The 15,822-nt window shown below is 37.1% G+C and overlaps 2 protein-coding genes and 1 long non-coding RNA gene across 3 annotated transcripts; all 3 read left to right on the top strand.

The window, feature by feature from the left end:
- The first annotated feature begins 214 nt into the window (after positions 1–214).
- On the top strand, positions 215–1,920 carry LOC130934695 (uncharacterized). Its single transcript, XM_057864238.1, has 6 exons — positions 215–364; positions 599–866; positions 998–1,094; positions 1,217–1,338; positions 1,438–1,522; positions 1,746–1,920. The coding sequence occupies exons 1-6, from the start codon at positions 215–217 to the stop codon at positions 1,918–1,920; spliced, it is 897 nt and encodes a 298-aa protein (XP_057720221.1).
- A 512-nt stretch (positions 1,921–2,432) lies between these two features.
- Positions 2,433–4,500, top strand: LOC130935892 (uncharacterized). Its single transcript, XR_009067990.1, has 3 exons — positions 2,433–2,483; positions 2,570–2,698; positions 4,135–4,500. It is a non-coding gene; the product is annotated as an uncharacterized LOC130935892 (long non-coding RNA).
- A 371-nt stretch (positions 4,501–4,871) lies between these two features.
- LOC130934694 (uncharacterized) lies at positions 4,872–6,693 on the top strand. The gene is made up of 2 exons (XM_057864237.1): positions 4,872–6,548; positions 6,619–6,693. The coding sequence occupies exons 1-2, from the start codon at positions 4,872–4,874 to the stop codon at positions 6,691–6,693; spliced, it is 1,752 nt and encodes a 583-aa protein (XP_057720220.1).
- Positions 6,694–15,822: the final 9,129 nt, after the last annotated feature.

Here is a 15,822-nt window from a genome sequence, read left to right as displayed (position 1 = left end):
GCTCATTCCTCTGGTATAAGTAGTACTGAGGTAATGCAGTATTGTGGAGATTTTTCAAGAGCTATCAGTTGTTCCTTACTTGTCTTTTTTCCCTTGCATTCCTTTCTATTGAGATAAATCTCATATCCCACGCTGTTTTCTTCTGCCCATTTTTTTTTCTTTAATTTTTTTTGCATGCATATTCTCTCATCTTTACTATTTATTAATCGATAAGATGAGTGTTAGTATTGATCCTCTTCACAAAATCTCTCCATGGAAGGAAACTTGGAGTATTGAGGCTAAGATCTTGACCATTTGGGAAGATGCTTTCATTGTTAATGAAAATATGCAGAAACTGTTACATGTAATCTTGATGGATAAACAAGTGAGTATGTGTGTGTTTGTTGGTGTGTGTGTGTGACTGTGTGTGTGTGTGTGTGGGTGTGTGTGTGTGTGTGAGTGTGTGTGTGACTGTGTGTGTGTTATCAAAAGCTCAGTTTTTACTTAACTAAATTATGTATTTTAAAATTTTGATTGTGATCAGTTTTAGCATGTAGTATTTCATGGTATGATATTTAGAAATGGTCAGATTATTTTTTCCCTCTTTTTTAATTTCCAGCACAATAAGGTCCAAGCAACTGTTGAGGATGATTTGATCAAAACTTTTGTTCATCAGTTAAAAGAAGGACATGTATGCATTATTTCTGACTTCAAAGTGATACCTAATGGTGGATTGGTTAGGGTTACAAGACATCGATTCCGGATCCTTTTCAAGTGTAGTACTTCTGTTGTTGCAGCTCCGAATAAAGTCATACCTAATCCTGGTTTAAGTTTAACCTCTATGGACGAGATTCTTCAAAAGCGCACTGGTTATGAGTACTTAATAGGTAAGTTTCGTTTTTTCAAAATTCACCTAAAATAAAGGTCTTTTAAAGTAAGATTATTAACACCTCAATGAAATGTCTTGTGGTATTGTATCCGGCAGTTTAATCTTTTCTGATATAATTTGAATAAACAGATTTTGTTGGGATGCTGTGCGGATTGAAAAGGAAAGTGGATGTTGAGTGTAATGGAAAGATATTGAAAGTTATTGTGCTTGAGGTTTTTGCTGATGGGTATCCTTTGCCTTTATGTTTTTCATTCTATTTTTAAATTATGTTATGCCACTTTTTCATTTCTTTTTATTGCTCCTGAATTGTTCTATTGTTGTATTCCATTTATTATAATGATTACCCAGGAAGAAAATTCCCTGCAGTCTTGTTGGTGACTGTTCTGCTCTTATAGACATCAGTAGTTTGCAAAAGTATCAGAGACCGCCAGTTCTTATTTTGCAATCTTTCAAGATCAAAATCATTGGAGGTGAAAAGTTGTCCATGTTGGACACATGTCTGAGCTTGATTTGTTTATATATTTTTGTTTACGAATTAATTCTTTCTTATTGTGTTTTGTGATTTGTAGATAAAGTTAGCCTCCAAAATGTGATCAATGTTTCTCGGGTTTCAATCAACCCTGATATGCAGGAAACTGTGAATTTTCTCAATCAGTTAGTTCCATTCAATTTTTACTCAAGTTTTGTCACAATGAACTGAAAAATTCTGCCTTTCTCTTCATCCCTCACTTGCTCATTCTCTCTCTCTATTCCTCACTTGCTGATTCTGTCTCTGTCTCTAATGCTCACTCACTCACACTCTTACTCTTTCGCTCTGTCTCTCTCTTTATCTCTTTTCCTGAAATTCTTTTACTCTAATATTAATGTTTTTTTATAGATACCATATCGCAAGTCACCATTTCAGTAGACTACATAGTAATCAGATTGGGGATTTGGTATCTGTAATTGATGATGAATCTTTTGACTGGAAACTAATACGGACTATTGCTAATCTCAAGGGAAACAATGAGGTGTGTACTGTTAGGTTTTTAACATGTTTTAGGTCTATGTAAGAAGTGTAAACCCCAGTTAAATTAGTAGATAATTAGTCAATAAATTAGTTTTTAATAAGGAGGATTATAAATGTAAATATTATACCAAATTAGGATAGAGCTCATCGAAACGAGAATTTTGACACCAATTTCAAAAAAATCGGTCCAAGATTGGACCGAACGGGTCGAACCGGTTGAACCGAACCCGAACTGGGCTACCGGTCCAACCGGACCCACACTTTAAATGAGCCCACGTTCCTTTCTTCTCCATTTTGGCTTCAGCGACATGAAAGCTCCAGGGAGAGAAAGCAACGCCGAAACCCTTGCGGCAAATTTCAATTCGCCGTAACTTCTCCGTCCGAGCTCTGATTGCCGCACCGTTTGCGGCCACGCGTCCACCGCGTCGAGCTCTACATTTCTATCGGAACAATTTCATAGGTAACTTTTTTAATCACTCTCAGCCTTCTCTTCTCCCAATTTTCGAATTTTAAGTGGGAATGTTGAATTTCCTTGATTTATGATGTTTTAGGATCCAATTAGCTTGAGGAAAACGTTTACTCTTGCTTATGTGAAGCTTGGGTAAGGTGAGGATACGATAATTTTATTTTAATTTCATTGAATTTGAGCTTTGAGTATTAAATTGGATATATGTGTTATGAATGTGTATTAGGTTGTGAATAAATAATTGGAGCTTGAAATTGTGAATACTGGAACTTGGAGGAAGCGGATTAGTTGAAGTTTTAAGGGCTGTGTTCTTTTAGGAAAATTGTCTTGGAATAATACTTGGGAATCGGCTAAGGTATGGTTTAGGTTTCTTGCATTTAATATATAATGTTCTGTGAAAACTTAGGCTAGGTGACCATAGGATAAGTTGGAATGCGGGTGTATGTTTAATGTTTAGTAATTTTTCGATGAATATATTTGGTTGAAGTTTATTGGATAATTAGTTATTAATTTTGGATGGTGAATGTTATTATTGATGAACATGGTTAGTTTGGTGCTTGTTGATTAATTAATAATTTGGTGAATTGTTGATTTGAGGTATCTTGTGTTAGAAGCCTAGGATTAGTGAACTATGATCCTTAGTTGAATTTTTGGTTGTTGGATTTGAATATTGTATGAGTATAATTGTTGATCTGAGGTAGATTTATTGTGGTGACTGTTATGATGATGAGGAAGGGTGTGTTGAATTGAAAAGAAAGCAGGTTTGGACCCGAAAAGGGTGGCAAAGTTCGAGTTTTAGAGGAGGTGCTGTCAAAATTTTATAAAAATTAGAGATTTTGTTTATATGATTATCTAAAAAGATTTAAATTCAAAGATTATATGGTTTGAATTAGAGTTATTAAGAAAATAAGTATGTTTTAAGTTTGAAGTTTGATTCTTAGAAAAGAATGAATTATATTTTGAATTGGAACTATTGATGGACGAAATGAGAGGTGTGATATCGAAGGATAAGGATTGAATATGTTTAACGTATGATGATGAATGAGATGCAATTGAGAATGATGTGGATGTTAATGAATTATAATTGAATTATTTATATGGCTTATGAATTTGAATAATCTGAGATACGAGGTTCCCTGGATAAAGTGCCGTGGCTTGCCACCACGTGTACCAGGTAGAAAACTCGATACTCTGTTGACCCTACGACGTAAATGTGACCGGGCACTATATAAATTCTCGGGAATGTTATCCCCATTGAGCAATATTGATTATTTGAGATAAAGCTATGCATAGACTCTTGGGGATGCACGTCGGGGGACAGTCTAAGGACAATTCAGACTTGTCGGGTTGGCTGGATAACCGACAGATGAGCCTCATCAGCCATAGGACAGGCATGCATCATATGCATACTATTTGAACTACTTGCTTGTGCATTAACTGGGTGTGCCTGAATGTATCTGCCATGCTAAATGTATATTTGTTACCTGCAGTACTTGTAACCTTCATGTGCTTGCTTTATCTGTTTGTTTGTCTGTGAAATCCTGATGGAGATGGAGGTTTGGAGGAATGGCAATATGAGATTTAGGTTTAAGATTAAGTTAAATCAGGTTTACATATTCTTAGAAAACCACCTTCTATGGCTTCTATTTAATACTTTAAGCTCTATAAACTGAGTGTCGGCGTTCTAGGATTGCCTCTGGCATTCCCAGGACCTTATATATTATGTGTGTGGCACCTTTACCATACTGAGAACCTCTGGTTCTCATTCCATACTATGTTGTTATTTTTCAGATGCAGGTCGAGAGGCATCTCGTTAGGCGTCTGGACTCTTGAAGCGGAGTGGTTACTGGGTTATTTTGTTATGTTATGATGTATATATATGTACTTAGCTTTCTCTCCACATAACTTATTCTTTTTGATCCTCCTAGAGGTGTATGGAGAGGCAGAATTTTGTTTATGTACATTTGGGTTTTGGATATGTATATATATGTATATATGTATGTATATTCTCCGGCCAGTCTTGACTTCGCAGGCTGAGTCAGGAGCTCGTTATTTTGTATCTTTGACTCTCTGTTCTTGTTTTGGGTTTCTTTACACTTGACAGCTGTAGCTTTCTTAGCATGCAAGTTAACTCATTTCTCGAGTGTTGCGCTTTTATATTCGCGATTTTTATTTCCTCTATTCTTCAAGGCTCCTAGCATATTATAATTCTTCTGCTATTATAAATATACATTTTATTTTAGAGGTCGTAATACCACACCACCTCTGCTTTACGACTTAAGCGTAAAGCTTACTGTGGTAGGGTGTTACATTATGGTATCAGAGCAGTTCGTTCCTATAGAGCCTGAAAGACGGACTGATTGTACTTCTGTGCATTCTCTGTATATGTGTTTATGTGCTATTAGGATATCTAACTGATATATATGGCATAAACGTTTGTGAGCATGCATTTGGAACTTAAAGCATTAGACCTGCGATATTGAGACTGATCAACTTAATATCACTTGTTTGGTGTATATAGGGACCAGATGTCAACTCGCGGACGCGGTCACGGGCGAGGTAGAGGTAGGACAGGCACCGTTACTCCTGCCCCCATAGGGACTGATCCAGTAGACTTTATGGCTGCCCTGGGAAATATGGCTGCAGCTATGCAGGCGACAGCTGAGGCACTGGGTAATCAGATAAATCAGGGCTATCATGGAAATAATAATGATGAGGATGGTCCTATGACACTTGCTACATTTCTAAAAGTTCATCCTCCAACCTTCAGGGGAACCTCAAATCCCACTGATGCAGATAATTGGATTCAGGTTATGGAAAGGGCGTTACAGGCACAACAGGTTCCTGAAGAGCAATGGGTTGAATTTGGAACCTATCAGTTGCAAGGTGAAGCTCAGTATTGGTGGCAGGGGACACGACGTATCCTGCAGCCTGATGGTGCTGCGATTCCTTGGGAGGTTTTTCGGACAGAGTTCTATAAGAAATACTTTCCTAATTCAGTCAGAAATGCCAAGGAACTTGAATTAATGCAGTTAAAACAAGGACTGATGACTGTTGCTGAGTATACTAGTAAGTTTGAGGAGTTGTGTCGCTTTTCTCGTATCTGTCAAGGTGCGCCTGAAGATTTTTCTGAATGGAAGTGTATTAAATATGAAGGAGGTCTTCGGAGTGATATTCTGAGCTTCGTTGCCCCAATGGAGATCAAGGTATTTTCTGAATTGGTGAATAAGAGTAGGGTGGCTGAGGATTGTGTGAGGAAGGCGGCAGCAGAGAAAGGAAATTTGAGGGTGCCTTTTCAGAGACCTTCAGGAAGGAACTTTGCTCCGAGAGGTAGGAATTTCAAGCGTGGAGGCTCTATTCCGCAGCAGACTCAGGGTCAAGGTAATTACAGAAGGCTGAATACCAATGTTAATCAGGGAAGAAGATTTGGGAAGCAGCCACAGCAGGATCTGAATTGTCAGAGGTGCGGAAAGTATCATCCTGGAGTTCCGTGCAGACTAGGACTTGGAGTATGCTATTCCTGTGGACAGCCTGGGCATATAGCCAGTAATTGCCCAGAGAAGAAGAAGTATGAGACTGGTAGGGTGCAGCAGCCGGGGAGAGTATACACCACTTCTACCGTAGGTGCTGAGGGATCTGAGACACTGATTAGAGGTAATTGTGAAATGGCTGGTAAAATTTTAAATGCTTTATTTGATTCAGGAGCAAGTCATTCATTTATTGCATTTGAAAAGGCCCATGAATTAGGATTGAGAATGGTGGTTTTAGGTTATGATTTGAAAGTATATAATGCTACTCATGAAGCTATGGTGACTAGGATAGGATGTCCACAAGTTTCCTTTCGAGTACAACAGCGTGAATTTGTGCATGATTTGATTTGTTTGCCTATGACTGGTCTTGATCTCATTTTGGGATTGGATTGGTTATCCAAGAATCATGTTTTGCTTGATTGTTCTGAGAAGTTAGTACAGTTTATGCCAGAAGGGTCAGAAGCACCGGTTGTGGTGAATAGTTACTATTTGAATTCTATGATAGTAAACTGTTCAGGAACTAAATGTCAGGGTATTATGTTATTAACTGCGGGAGTATCAGGTGATGATCAGAGTTTAGATCAGATTCCGGTTGTATGTGAATTTTCAGATGTGTTTCCGGATGATATTAATGAATTCCCACCTAACCGAGAGGTTGAATTTGCAATCGAGTTGGTACCTGGATCCGGTCCAATTTCGATTACTCCTTATAGGATGTCACCTTTAGAAATGGCTGAATTGAAAGCTCAGCTGGAAGATTTGTTGGGTAAGCATTTCATCCGACCAAGCGTTTCTCCGTGGGGAGCACCAGTGTTACTAGTAAAGAAGAAGGATGGGAGTATGCGTTTGTGTGTCGACTATCGGCAGTTGAATAAGATCACTGTGAAGAACAAATATCCGTTGCCTAGAATCGATGATCTAATGGATCAGTTACAGGGAGCCGGTGTGTTTTCTAAGATTGATCTGCGATCCGGATATCATCAGATAAGGGTTAGAGATGAGGATATCCCGAAGACTGCTTTCAGGACGCGTTATGGTCATTATGAATATACAGTAATGTCTTTTGGGTTAACTAATGCCCCGGCAGTATTTATGGATTATATGAACAGGATTTTCCGACCGTATCTGGACAAGTTTGTCATTGTCTTCATTGATGACATTCTTGTTTATTCTAAGTCTGAAGAGGAACATGCTGAACACTTAAGAACTGTGCTGCAAATTCTGAGAGACAGGAAGTTATATGCTAAGTTATCTAAATGTGAGTTCTGGAAGAGTGAGGTGAAGTTTCTCGGCCACGTGGTGAGTAAGCAGGGAATAGCTGTGGATCCTGCTAAGGTAGAAGCAGTGATGAATTGGGAGCGACCAACTTCAGTGACAGAGATAAGGAGTTTCCTAGGTTTGGCGGGGTATTATCGTAGATTCATTAAGGGATTTTCACAGCTCGCCTTACCTTTAACTAAATTGACTAGGAAGGATACGTCTTTTGTCTGGACTCCAGAATGTGAAGAGAGCTTCCAAGCATTAAAGCACAGGTTGACTACTGCACCTGTATTGGTGTTACCTGAACTAAGTGAACTATTTGAAGTGTACTGTGATGCATCTCTGAAAGGTTTGGGGTGTGTTCTAATGCAGCACCAGAATGTTGTAGCATACGCCTCACGGCAATTAAGGCCGCATGAGATGAACTATCCGACACATGATTTAGAACTTGCTGCTGTTGTGTTTGCTTTAAAGATCTGGAGGCACTACCTCTATGGCGTTAGGTTTCATGTTTTCTTAGACCATAAGAGTTTGAAGTATCTTTTTGAGCAGAAAGAGTTGAATATGCGTCAGAGGAGATGGATGGAGCTTCTGAAAGATTATGATTTTGAATTGAATTATCATCCAGGAAAAGCGAATGTTGTAGCGGACGCCTTGAGTCGGAAATCTTTATATGCAGCTTGGATGATGCTACAGGAGGAAGAGTTACTGAAGGCATTTCAAGGTTTGAATTTAGGAATTAGAGAAGAATCTGGAATTTTGTGTTTGAGTTAGTTGCAGATTTCAAGTGATTTTAAATCAGAACTTCTGAAGGCTCATCAAGACAGTGAAGCGTTACGTAAAGTATTACCGGCAGTTGAACAGGGAAAACAGTGGAGAGTGTCAGAAGGCCAGGATGGTTTATGGAGGTTCAAAAACCGGATTATTGTGCCTAATGTTGGAGACCTGCGACAAAGTATCTTGAAGGAAGCTCATAAGAGTGGGTTCTCAATTCATCCAGGGAGTACTAAAATGTATCAGGATCTGAAAGCAATGTTCTGGTGGCCAGGGATGAAGAATGATGTGGCATTGCATGTATCTAAATGTTTAACGTGTCAGAAGGTTAAGATTGAGCATCAGAGACCATCAGGAACCCTTCAGCCTTTGGAGATTCCACAGTGGAAATGGGAGAGTATCGCAATGGATTTTGTGATAGGTTTGCCTAAAACCCGATCTGGTTGTGACGCTATTTGGGTGGTTGTGGATCGACTAACAAAATCAGCTCACTTTCTTCCTATCCGAATAAGTTGCACAATGGAGGAATTGGCTCGAATGTATATTAAAGAGATTGTCAGGTTGCATGGCGTGCCTTCTACTATCATATCTGATAGAGATCCTCGTTTCACATCAAGGTTCTGGGGAGCTTTTCAGCGTGCATTTGGGACTCAGTTAAGCTTGAGTACTGCGTATCACCCTCAGACAGATGGTCAGTCAGAGAGAACTATTCAGACCTTGGAGGATATGCTAAGGGCTTGTGTTTTGGACCAGCCAGCGAGGTGGGATCGGTATATGCCATTAATAGAATTTGCTTATAATAATAGCTATCATGCGAGCATTGGAATGGCTCCATATGAGGCTCTGTATGGCAGAAAATGTCAATCTCCATTGTGTTGGTATGAAACTGGAGAAAGAAGTTTGTTAGGGCCTGAGATGATAGCTGAAACTACTGAACAGATAAAGAAGATTCGTAGTCGAATGCTTATAGCCCAAAGCCGCCAGAAGAGCTATGCTGATCAAAGGCGAAAGCCTTTGGAATTCGAAGAAGGAGAACATGTCTTTCTGAAAGTTACACCAACCACTGGAGTAGGAAGATCTATTAAGACTAAGAAACTAAATCCCCGTTATATTGGACCATTTGAGATTCTAAAGAGGATTGGACCAGTGGCTTATAGAATTGCCTTACCGCCGTACCTTTCGAATTTGCACGATGTATTTCATGTATCACAGCTTCGGAAGTATACTCCTGATGCAAGTCATGTTCTAGAACCAGAACCAATCCAAGTGAGAGAAAATCTAACACTTCCAGTAATTCCGGTAAGAATTGATGACACTAGTGTTAAACGATTACGAGGAAGAGAAGTATCATTGGTAAAAGTAGCTTGGAGTCGAGCTGGTATTGAAGAACACACATGGGAACTCAAATCAGATATGCAAAAAGACTATCCACATCTCTTTTCAGGTAACTAGATTTGAATTTTGAGGGCAAAATTCTTTATTAGGTGGGTAGGATGTAAACCCCAATTAAATTAGTAGATAATTAGTCAATAAATTAGTTTTTAATAAGGAGGATTATAAATGTAAATATTATACCAAATTAGGATAGAGCTCATCGAAACGAGAATTTTGACACCAATTTCAAAAAAATCGGTCCAAGATTGGACCGAACGGGTCGAATCGGTTGAACCGAACCCGAACTGGGCTACCGGTCCAACCGGACCCACACTTTAAATGAGCCCACGTTCCTTTCTTCTCCATTTTGGCTTCAGCGACATGAAAGCTCCAGGGAGAGAAAGCAACGCCGAAACCCTTGCGGCAAATTTCAATTCGCCGTAACTTCTCCGTCCGAGCTCCGATTGCCGCACCGTTTGCGGCCACGCGTCCACCGCGTCGAGCTCTACATTTCTATCGGAACAATTTCATAGGTAACTTTTTTAATCACTCTCAGCCTTCTCTTCTCCCAATTTTCGAATTTTAAGTGGGAATGTTGAATTTCCTTGATTTATGATGTTTTAGGATCCAATTAGCTTGAGGAAAACGTTTACTCTTGCTTATGTGAAGCTTGGGTAAGGTGAGGATACGATAATTTTATTTTAATTTCATTGAATTTGAGCTTTGAGTATTAAATTGGATATATATGTGTTATGAATGTGTATTAGGTTGTGAATAAATAATTGGAGCTTGAAATTGTGAATACTGGAACTTGGAGGAAGCGGATTAGTTGAAGTTTTAAGGGCTGTGTTCTTTTAGGAAAATTGTCTTGGAATAATACTTGGGAATCGGCTAAGGTATGGTTTAGGTTTCTTGCATTTAATATATAATGTTCTGTGAAAACTTAGGCTAGGTGACCATAGGATAAGTTGGAATGCGGGTGTATGTTTAATGTTTAGTAATTTTTCGATGAATATATTTGGTTGAAGTTTATTGGATAATTAGTTATTAATTTGGATGGTGAATGTTATTATTGATGAACATGGTTAGTTTGGTGCTTGTTGATTAATTAATAATTTGGTGAATTGTTGATTTGAGGTATCTTGTGTTAGAAGCCTAGGATTAGTGAACTATGATCCTTAGTTGAATTTTTGGTTGTTGGATTTGAATATTGTATGAGTATAATTGTTGATCTGAGGTAGATTTATTGTGGTGACTGTTATGATGATGAGGAAGGGTGTGTTGAATTGAAAAGAAAGCAGGTTTGGACCCGAAAAGGGTGGCAAAGTTCGAGTTTTAGAGGAGGTGCTGTCAAAATTTTATAAAAATTAGAGATTTTGTTTATATGATTATCTAAAAAGATTTAGATTCAAAGATTATATGGTTTGAATTAGAGTTATTAAGAAAATAAGTATGTTTTAAGTTTGAAGTTTGATTCTTAGAAAAGAATGAATTATATTTTGAATTGGAACTATTGATGGACGAAATGAGAGGTGTGATATCGAAGGATAAGGATTGAATATGTTTAACGTATGATGATGAATGAGATGCAATTGAGAATGATGTGGATGTTAATGAATTATAATTGAATTATTTATATGGCTTATGAATTTGAATAATCTGAGATACGAGGTTCCCTGGATAAAGTGCCGTGGCTTGCCACCACGTGTACCAGGTAGAAAACTCGATACTCTGTTGACCCTACGACGTAAGTGTGACCGGGCACTATATAAATTCCCGGGAATGTTACCCCCATTGAGCAATATTGATTATTTGAGATAAAGCTATGCATAGACTCTTGGGGATGCACGTCGGGGGACAGTCTAAGGACAATTCAGACTTGTCGGGTTGGCTGGATAACCGACAGATGAGCCTCATCAGCCATAGGACAGGCATGCATCATATGCATACTATTTGAACTACTTGCTTGTGCATTAACTGGGTGTGCCTGAATGTATCTGCCATGCTAAATGTATATTTGTTACCTGCAGTACTTGTAACCTTCATGTGCTTGCTTTATCTGTTTGTTTGTCTGTGAAATCCTGATGGAGATGGAGGTTTGGAGGAATGGCAATATGAGATTTAGGTTTAAGATTAAGTTAAATCAGGTTTACATATTCTTAGAAAACCACCTTCTATGGCTTCTATTTAATACTTTAAGCTCTATAAACTGAGTGTCGGCGTTCTAGGATTGCCTCTGGCATTCCCAGGACCTTATATATTATGTGTGTGGCACCTTTACCATACTGAGAACCTCTGGTTCTCATTCCATACTATGTTGTTATTTTTCAGATGCAGGTTGAGAGGCATCTCGTTAGGCGTCTGGACTCTTGAAGCGGAGTGGTTACTGGGTTATTTTGTTATGTTATGATGTATATATATGTACTTAGCTTTCTCTCCACATAACTTATTCTTTTTGATCCTCCTAGAGGTGTATGGAGAGGCAGAATTTTGTTTATGTACATTTGGGTTTTGGATATGTATATATATGTATATATGTATGTATATTCTCCGGCCAGTCTTGACTTCGCAGGCTGAGTCAGGAGCTCGTTATTTTGTATCTTTGACTCTCTGTTCTTGTTTTGGGTTTCTTTACACTTGACAGCTGTAGCTTTCTTAGCATGCAAGTTAACTCATTTCTCGAGTGTTGCGCTTTTATATTCGCGATTTTTATTTCCTCTATTCTTCAAGGCTCCTAGCATATTATAATTCTTCTGCTATTATAAATATACATTTTATTTTAGAGGTCGTAATACCACACCACCTCTGCTTTACGACTTAAGCGTAAAGCTTACTGTGGTAGGGTGTTACAAGAAGTACTCATGTTAATTGATTTTTTCATATTGTGGACATGCTTTGTCTATTCAATTCATAAATTTTTTTTATTAGGATGGACAACTCTTTGTGGTTGGAAAAATTAAAGAGATTGTTGAAGATCCAGAGTGGTGGGTCTTTTCTTGTGTTTGTGGTCATGCAATTGTAGGTGATGATAATGTGTTTCATTGTCAGCTCTGCGGCAGAGAGGTCCAGCATTTTACGATCAAGTAAATCCATGCTCTGATTTAAAAATTTTCTTTCATTTGTTCTGATTCAATAATATAAATAAGCTTCAGATATCAGCTTCTTGTGAGACTCACAGAAAGATTAATCTGATATTTATTTTCTTGGTTATAGTTATAGGATTAAGATACTTGTTGAAGATGGGACTTCTTGTGGAATGTTTGTGTTGTTAGACAGTGCAGCCACTAAGTTATTAGGGAGAACCTGTTCTGATGTGTTTTTGTTGTTAGAAGATGAACAGGAGGTATGATTATTTCTCTTCAATTTTATTTCTGTATACTCTATCAATAACTATTTTTTATTCCTCAATTTTGTCCATTAATTAGTGATGACTTTTCAATTTCTATCACAGAAAATTGAGCACCAATACTGTCCACAGTTTTTTCATCAACTCATTGGGAAAGAGATTGTTTTCAAAGTTCAATCAAAGAGGATTAACACTCGCGGTTATTGCGGTACCTTTAAAATCATCAATGTGATTAGTGATGCATGTTTTTTCAACAAACTTGAGGCTGATCAGTGCATCAATGTTAGTACTCTTTCTTTATGTTATATATTAATTAATTGATTAGTTGGAGGAATCATTTTTTGGATATAGTTTGTTGATCCCCACTTTCTAATTCTTTGGCTGTTGTTTTGAATGGTTTCCTTTACATGCCAATATGATTTTTACTCTTACTTTACAAAGTTTGCTACCTTTTGTAATTCATGCTTTGCTTCCAAATTTTAAGGATGTTAGTTCTGATTCGGCCTTTAGCCCAATAGTTGAAGACTTCTCTCAGTGTGGACATCTTAGAAGTTATGACAACCAACTCATATCTGGTGTTCCAGTACAACTGCATAGCATTAAAGAGATGCTTGCTGACATTCTTTGTGCTAAAATATATTCTTCTGCATCAAGAAATGTTAGTATTTATGTTTATGTTCTCAACCGTCTGGACTGTGTCTCAGCATATGTTGTATGATAAAACATGTATCATAATATACCAATTACTGTTTCTCTACAGGATCAGATTTGTATTTTGATCGGTGAAATTATTGATGTGCTGAAACATCAGAAGTGGTGGTACTATTGCTGTTTGTGTAATGCACCTGTTTCTCATGTTGGGAATTTATTTTATTGTTATCTGTGTAAAGTTGAGTGTTTAGATGTCATAAGAAGGTATCTATTTTATCTCTTGGAGTTCTTGGTACCAGTTTTTCTTTTTGCTTAATTGCATCTTCTACAGCTGTCTCTCAGTGTATATTTTTGCTTTTGTTTACATTATTTAGGTATCGCATCAAAATTATTGTTTCCCATTCAAATGGGAGCAATATTTTCATACTTGAGGATGATGAGGTGATGCAAATACTGAAAAAGAGTTGCTCAGATTTTTTGATGGACGAAGGAAATTCGTCCCAAGTAATTATTTTGTTTTTAATTTAATTTAATTGTCCTTGTTTTCAGTTTAGTGTTTATGGTTCAGGTATGTGAATTTTGCTAATGTACCTATTCTTTTTTTGTTCTTTTTGTTAGTCAACGGATGATTACACTGTTCCGAATAGCATGATTTCTCAGTTGATAAACAAGAAAATTGTCTTCATAGTGGATCCTAGACCCATTGGATATGATTTGAATAAATCTCTTCATGTTGTTCGTGCAATATGTGATGATATTGATATTGTGAGCTTTTTAGAGGACTCCATCCATGATAATCAACAGCAGGTGGTACCATTATTATGTAAATCTGATGTTGCGTTACTCCACTTTGTTTTTTTTTTTTTGTTATCAAGTTAACCTCAATTGCCTATATTGTTATGTGTTTTTTCATGGGCGATGTATTAAGTGTTACTGATGTTATTCCTCTCTTGTTCCATTTAGAAATTTCCTCTGGATCCCTTTCTTCCTCATTTTCCTTTCGAATTTAAGAATCCAGTTGAGTTTCACTCAATGCAACCGTTCAATGTTCGTCGAGCTCAGGTGCTCCAGTGCATGATGCTTCACCGATTTCCGTTCTGAACTGGAATTGTTGGGTATTTCTTTATCTAATGGGCTTTGATTCTTTATCTATTAGTAAACTACGTTTACACTAATACATATATGCATACATGTATGTCTGTTAGCTTTGGTTTCTTTATTTGTTTAATATTTCTGTTATTACTTTCCAAATTTTTATCATACCTAATTTCTTTATCATCTCAATTTGTTTTATTTATTTATTTATTTATTTATTTTTTCTTCTGTGTTCCTTGTTCTTATATTTTGCTGTGTTCTCTGTAGACTGTTAACCATGATTTTCATGCAAGAATCTGCTCCTCACAAGGTTCCAATTTAGTTGGCAATCATCAGCATCTCACTATTAGGGAGGAGCTTCGGAGGGTCTTTGGACATTGTGAAAATACTAGCGATGCTGTGGAAAGGATGGATGAGTGTAGTGGCTAATTGTTTGTTACATTACAATATATATTTATATAGATATGTATAATATCATTGGAAGACTTTGAAATATTGTTAGAATTTTGCTTAATTGTGTTAAGTACTTGGAAAATTGGTAAAGTATATTCTCAATGGATCTATTTTGGTATGTAATTATCAACTCATTCTTTGGAGTTGTGATATTTATAAAACGTATTGTTTTCTTTCTTGTGCTTATATATATATATATATATTTGTTTTGTTACAACTTATTAAAATGTATCCAATAATTTAAATAATGAATTCCAAAATCATTTAAAAAATGTATTTTTTTAAATTGTATTATAATTTTATATTTAGATTTAGATATCTCATGTAAAAAGATATTTTTTAGTCAAATTGGTTAAATGTATTTCTTATTTATTTATCATGTGAAAATATATATTTCAAATAAAGTTTTAAAACATAAATTTGAATTACTAAGAAAAAAAATTGAATGAATTTTTTAGTAATTTTATTTTTATTATTAAAAATATATCAACTCCACTAAAAAGTAAATAAAAATATATTATTCATCCTTTTTTATTTTTTCGATTTAGTAGTCATCCAATACTCAAATACTTAGTTGCTTTTATTAATTTATTTATTGATATATCTAATCAAGTTATCTATATTAGTAATTTAATAGTGTATAGTTAGATATTTTTTTGATAAAAAAAAGGTTCAAAATTTCTAGGCAGCAAGACGCTGCCCTTCCACTCACTGAGGCAATTAGCAAGCCCTAAGTGCATCCTCTCGTGCCAGAGCTAGCATTGAAGAGTCCAGAGTGCCGTTTCAATCTCATCGAGCTCCAGAGCGCCCCTCACCTCCGTGCAGCCACCGCCTCGTGCCGCCGCCTCGTGCCGCCGCCATTGTTCATTCAAATAGCTACCGTCTGCGCGCCACTTCCCCTCGATCGCGCAGCAGCCATCGCAATCTTCGAAGCCTCCATCGCGCGGCAGCCATCGCAATCTTCGAAGCCAGCGTCTACTCCAGGACTCTTGCATG

This window comes from Arachis stenosperma, chromosome 6 (genome assembly GCF_014773155.1).
Source record: "Arachis stenosperma cultivar V10309 chromosome 6, arast.V10309.gnm1.PFL2, whole genome shotgun sequence".
In the NCBI taxonomy this organism is placed as follows: domain Eukaryota; kingdom Viridiplantae; phylum Streptophyta; class Magnoliopsida; order Fabales; family Fabaceae; genus Arachis; species Arachis stenosperma.
This window is presented reverse-complemented; position numbering and strand designations above follow the sequence as displayed.